General features: G+C 36.8%; 1 protein-coding gene across 1 annotated transcript; it reads left to right on the top strand.

The window, feature by feature from the left end:
- The first annotated feature begins 1,698 nt into the window (after nt 1–1,698).
- Nucleotides 1,699–5,270, top strand: LOC141095943 (gap junction delta-4 protein-like). The gene is made up of 2 exons (XM_073582290.1): nt 1,699–1,762; nt 4,125–5,270. The coding sequence occupies exons 1-2, from the start codon at nt 1,699–1,701 to the stop codon at nt 5,165–5,167; spliced, it is 1,107 nt and encodes a 368-aa protein (XP_073438391.1). The 3' UTR covers nt 5,168–5,270.
- The last annotated feature ends 738 nt before the right edge of the window (nt 5,271–6,008 follow it).

The following is a 6,008-nucleotide window of genomic DNA, read 5'->3' as shown; positions in this document are numbered from 1 at the left end:
TTTCGCATCACTCTCCCATACAGCTTCTCCTTGTGCAAAGTGCGCTGTATTGGTGACCGATGCACAGTGACACCATCTGCAGCAAGATGATGCTGCAGGCCTTTGGAGGTGGTCTGTGGATTGTCCTTGACTGTTCTCACCATTCTTCTTCTCTGCCTTTCTGATATTTTTCTTGGCCTGCCACTTCTGGGCTTAACAAGAACTGTACCTGTGTTCTTCCATTTCCTTACTATGTTCCTCACAGTGGAAATTGACAGGTTAAATCACTGAGACAACTTTTTGTATCCTTCCCCTGAAAAGCTATGTTGAATAATCTTTGCTTTCAGATCATTTGAGAGTTGTTTTGAGGAGCCCATGATGCCACTCTTAACAGGAGAATCAAATAGGAGAACTACTTGCAAGTGGCCACCTTAAATACATTTTCTCATGATTTGATACACCTGGCTATGAAGTTCAAAGCTCAATAAGGTTACAAAACCAATTTAGTGCTTCAGGAAGTCAGTAAAAAGTAGTTAGGAGTGTTCAAATCAAGAAAATGATAAGGGTGCGTATACTTTTGCACCGGTCAAATTTTGTTTAAATGCAGATTGCACATTTTCTGTTAGTACAATAAACCTCATTTGAATCCAGAAATATAACTGAGTCCATCAGTTATTAGATATATGAAACTGAAATAGCTGTTGCAAAAACCAAAATTGTTATAAAGAAAAAAGGTTAACATTAATAGGGGTGCCCAAACTTTAACATATGACTGTATCTACCTATCTGTCCGTCTATCTATCTATCTATCTATCTATCTATCTATCTATCTATCTATCTATCTATTATATATACAGCGGGTGAAATAAGTATTGAAGACGTCACCAATTTTCTAAGTAAATATATTTCTGAAGCTTTTATGTCCATGAAATTCTCACCAGATGTCGGTAACAGCCCATCCAAAACACCCAGGCAAAAGAAATCAGACCATAGATGTCCATAAATTAAGTTATATGTAATAAAGAGAAATGACGCAAGGAAAAAGTATTGGACACACTTACTGAAATTTAAGACTCCATATAAAAGCCTTTGTTGGTGATGACCGCTTCAAATCTCCTCCTGTATGGAGAAACTAGTCGCATGCATTGCTCAGGTGTGATTTTGTCCATTCTTCCACACAAACTCTCTTCCCATCCTGAAGCTCTTGTGGACTCTTTCTATTAACACTGAGCTTTAGTTCCTTCCATAAATTTTCTATTGGATTCAGGTCAGGTGACTGGCTCAGCCATGCTAGCTGCTTTATTTAATTTCTCTGAAACCAATAAAGAGTTTCGTTGGCTGTGTGTTTGGGATTATTGTTTTACTGAAATGTCCATCCTTGTTTCGTCTTCATCTTCCTGGTAGACGGCAGCAGATTTTTACCAAGAATGTCTGGATGCATTTCTCCATTCATCCTTCCTTCCTTCATTTATGTAAAGTTTGACAGGGCCATATACTGAAAACAGCCTCTCACCACGCTGTTCTCACCTCCAATCTTCACTAGACTGACCACAGAGGTATAAGAAACAAGGGCAGGAGCTGCTTAAGTGGCGTTTGCCCAGCTCAGAGCCTGCAAGCAAAATTTTCTATTTCCTTAGAAAACTTTTTATACATTCGCTACAATAAATAGCGAAATTACAAATTGTGATTCCTTGCTGGAAGGTGGGAGCCTGAAAGACAATGGAGTATTTCGACTCAATGGGATATTTGATTATCACTTTCAACTACAACGTTACTGTGATTGGTGAGTATACCAGTGTAATGATCAAGTGATGACAATAAATTTAAGAATTCGACAGATGAGATTGATTATACTATATAATAACTTATAATTACTCATTTCCAATAACTAGCCATTAATTAGCTATAACAACACATAGAGTTTGCCAACTTATAAACTCAATATTTTAAGTCATTCTTTACAAAATAGTACAAGTAAAATTCAATATTACAAAAAAGATAAGATTTTTGTTTGTTATACATCTGTTTACAATATCTTAATTATTTTCGCTCATTTTGTCATTTATTATATCTATGTATCTATCATCTATTTCGCATTTCTTATTTGTATGCCTTTTTTTTATTATTTTTTTTATTATTATTGTTGACAGCTTTATAATTAATGATTATATTTTATCACCACTGCAATGGGTTGTGGTTACTCATGTTACTGTTAATATTCATAAATATTAATTATATTTGCCATAAGAAATAATCATGTATTTAGATTTTTTTCATCACGTTTTACATTTTATCCATGTGTTTGAAAATTGTTTAGATATTCTATAAATAGCAATATATATATATATATATATTATATACAGTGTATATATAATGTAAATATGTGTGAATATATATATATTATGTACCTCACTAATATATAAATATATACTGTATGTACATACATACATATATATAAATATACATAAATTCATATATGTGAGATTCAGTATAAACTATTTACTATAAATAATATATATTTTAGTGAAATACAGTATAAAATAAACTATTTACTAGAATAATTAGTAATATGTGTGTATATATATATATAATATTTATTTCTATATATCTCACAAGTTATTTTGGAATCTGTTAACAGTATCGGAGACGTCCTAAAACCTATCTGTGGCCAGCTTTACACATACAGATTTCTCCCCATTTTCTATCCAGTTAGAACAAAATTAGTATAGATATTGTGCATAATTGGACAGTTGATCTGACTAAAATTAAATACATTATCTGCCAGGAAACTTATTTAATTGTTAAAAAAGTCTTCCTGGTTCTAACATCTAAACAGCATCTCCATTAAAGGTTTTCTTTTATTATTTATGATCATTAAATTTTAGGATTTGTTGTCCCTGTAACAAATATTCATGTGTCATATTGACCGATTTCAGATTAATGTGATTGGTCAGAAAGTTGCTATTGGTTTGGAAACCCTTACTGATTTTTTTTAAGTTCCAAAGACGGGTACGTTTTGTCATTTAGAGAGGATCTCGCACATCTTCAGATAGAATCCATAGGAATTCTCTGTTCCAATATCACTTCTTTTCCTGACTGAAGATTGGCAAGACCTAAGGGTCAGATAGAAGAGATTAATGTATGATTGTAGGATCAGACTATAGTGCAGCAAGGTAGATTTTCATAAGCACTGTATGCACAAAGTATTAGGATATTTTATCAAAATATAATTTTTTTTGGCTTTTAATTTTGAGCAGTCTAAATTATCTGTAAAGATGTACATACATATCATTTAAGACACTACCTGTAGCTGAAGACTGGTCTGTTACAAATACATACTGATGGGATGTTTTTTAGAGTTAAAGATGTTATCCCCTTAAAGGAAATCAAAGTCTCCAAAGTCTTGGTATAGAAAAAGAAAATACACTTTAATCACCATTCCTCGGGTGACCGGTGAGCTTCCTTTGATGCTTCCGGTGTCTGGTATTGACTGTGGCGCTCTGACGTCATGTTGGCTTTGCGGCAGCCAATCTGTGGGCTTGGTGGCTCTGAGTGGGGTGCTCCATCTACACTAGCAGAGCCGCTGAACTCACCAATGGGCTACCTGATGTCCGTGCTGCAGCCAGTGTCAGACATCGGGGAGCTATGGTGGTGACTGAACGGTGAACATAGGGATCGTGAATAAGGTACTGTTTCCCATGTTATAACAAACAGCTACTGTGGACTAAGATTTCCTGAAAGGGGACAGCCCCTGTAAGGATATGTTAACATCTGCTACACGGAAAAATTTTTTGTAGCAAGAGCTACCTTGAAGTAAACGCTCAGGCTGTGCTACATTTTTACTATCTGATTTTTAGCCGAATGACTTTGATCTTGTCTCACCTGTAAAAGCCGATTGGCCAAAAAGGGTATGCTGAAATCGGGGATATCATTTTTAAATCGCGTGCAGTTTTATCACACAATAATTGCCCACGTGACTGTGGTATTTGGCACACCTTTTGAAGCTCTACATGGTGTGACCAAGATATAGGGCTCTTTTTTTCCCATTTTGGCTGTGGTAGCCATTTGACTTGCACAAAAACATAAGATTCCATTGATATCAGTTTTTCCATAAATATGCCAATGTTTCTGTTTTTGTCTTTTAGGCAAAATTTGGCTGACACTGATGATCCTTCTGAGAATGGTGATGGTTGTTCTTGCTGGATATCCCCTCTATCAAGATGAACAGGAGCGATTCATCTGCAACACATTACAGCCAGGTTGCTCTAATGTGTGCTACGATATTTTCTCTCCCATGTCCCACATGAGATATTGGCTTGTTCAGACTGTTACGGTGTTTTTGCCTTATTCTTTATTCAGCGTCCACGTTTTTCATAGAGTAATGACATATGTGGCAGCTTCGAATGACAACTATCGAAAAAGTAATACTTCCACCTGTCATGGCGTGGGCATACAAATGGAAATACTTGATTTCTCCGGAGCCTATCTGATCCATGTGGTGTTGAAAATTTTATTGGAACTTGGCTTTGCTGTTGGCCAATACTTTCTTTTTGGGATCTTGGTTCCAAGTAGATTCAGCTGTTCCCAGGCACCATGCACTAGTAGTGTTGATTGCTACATCTCAAGACCAACTGAAAAGTCCCTAATGATGATATTTATATGGGGCACCGGAGTCGTTTCGTTGATTCTAAGTTTCGTAGATCTGATTTGTGTGTTTCATAGAAGAAAACGTTCGGAGAAGATTAAGAAGCAGCTACTGCTTCTCGAAAATGATTCTCTAAAAGGTGGTTGTTGCTCAGAAACCCCTCCACGCTCAAAACTAGCCGTGACTCCAGACCAGATAGGCATCTACCCCAACTGTCCTTCCCACAACCATGAGAAAGCAGACGAGCACGTCAAAGGTGACTCTCATTCTATACCCTCATTTGAAGGGGAAACTGCTTCATTTCAGACTCAAAGCTCTCGTCAAGAAATGGGAAAGTCTAACATCAATACCAACAGCAATAAAACCTGCTCTTGGCAAGTCAACATGATACCTGGAAATGACACACTTGGAAATGATCATCATCTACTTACCCACAGGCAAGCAAAGGATAAGAAAGAAAACTGCAGTAATCCCAGTCTAGCAGATGCATCACAGCATGACAAAAACACCGGATCAAAAAACAAAAAATCTGAGTGGGTCTAATCTAGCAAAATCTACAAAAAATTCTCAATACATCTGACATATACTGTTATATAATTTCTAACCAATACAAATTGTAATGCTGAATAGTGCTTGCATAAGTCCAGAATGCAATCAGTTGTCTACTATTTTTACTTTTTATTCCTACAGAATATGCAGTTTTGGTGCATTTCGATATGTTATACAGCCAAAACCAGATCAACTATATAATTTCTTGAGAAATAGAGTGCAAGAACACTTTAGCGCTTTTGCTCTTATTAACTTGCTAAAGTGATTCAGCAACTAGCGAGGTTGGTTCAATGTCTGAGTCCATTGTAGGGGAGAGTAGTCTCCACTAGAGTTGAGCGACTTTTGGTTTTTTAGGGTCGAGTTTCGTTTCGTGAAACCCGACTTTTCCAAAAGTCGGGTCGAGCAAGATCGGCCGATTATAGGGAAAAGTCGGGGTCGTCCCGAAACACGAAACCCAATGTAAGTCAATGGGGAATAAAAGTCGGCAGTGAGAGGAGGACAGGAAACACACCTACAGTGCCCATTTGAATGCCAAAAGCATCAATTCTTCTTACTTAAGCTTGTCAACCTTAATTAACTTCATAATACAAGTTACGCACTGAAAAATGGGGGTTATTTGGCTAAAGTTGTGGGGGGGTAGGGCTGGCTCCAGGTTTTCATGTGCCCTGGGCGAAAGAGCGCCCCTTTAACACATACCACAAGTCATCATGCTCCGATACGGCAGAGAAATAGCGGTATAGTACAATGAAAAATACTTCACTTTTTACATCTCATGACGAGGCCCATCTATTTCTCCATACAGAATCATTGGTCCCGTATAATGTTTGAAACAGTA

Source organism: Dendrobates tinctorius, unplaced genomic scaffold (assembly GCF_039654945.1).
Source record: "Dendrobates tinctorius isolate UK_male_01 unplaced genomic scaffold, ASM3965494v1 ptg000070l, whole genome shotgun sequence".
In the NCBI taxonomy this organism is placed as follows: Eukaryota; Metazoa; Chordata; class Amphibia; order Anura; family Dendrobatidae; genus Dendrobates; species Dendrobates tinctorius.
Note: the sequence above shows the minus strand (reverse complement) of the source record. Positions and strands in the feature narration are given on the sequence as shown.

Bases quoted from the DNA above. Each gene is read 5' to 3' on its own strand.
- LOC141095943 (XM_073582290.1), top strand. From the start codon at position 1,699: ATGGAGTATTTCGACTCAATGGGATATTTGATTATCACTTTCAACTAC. The intron at 1,763-4,124 runs GTGAGTATACCA...TTTGTCTTTTAG, and splicing joins CTACAACGTTACTGTGATTG to GCAAAATTTGGCTGACACTG.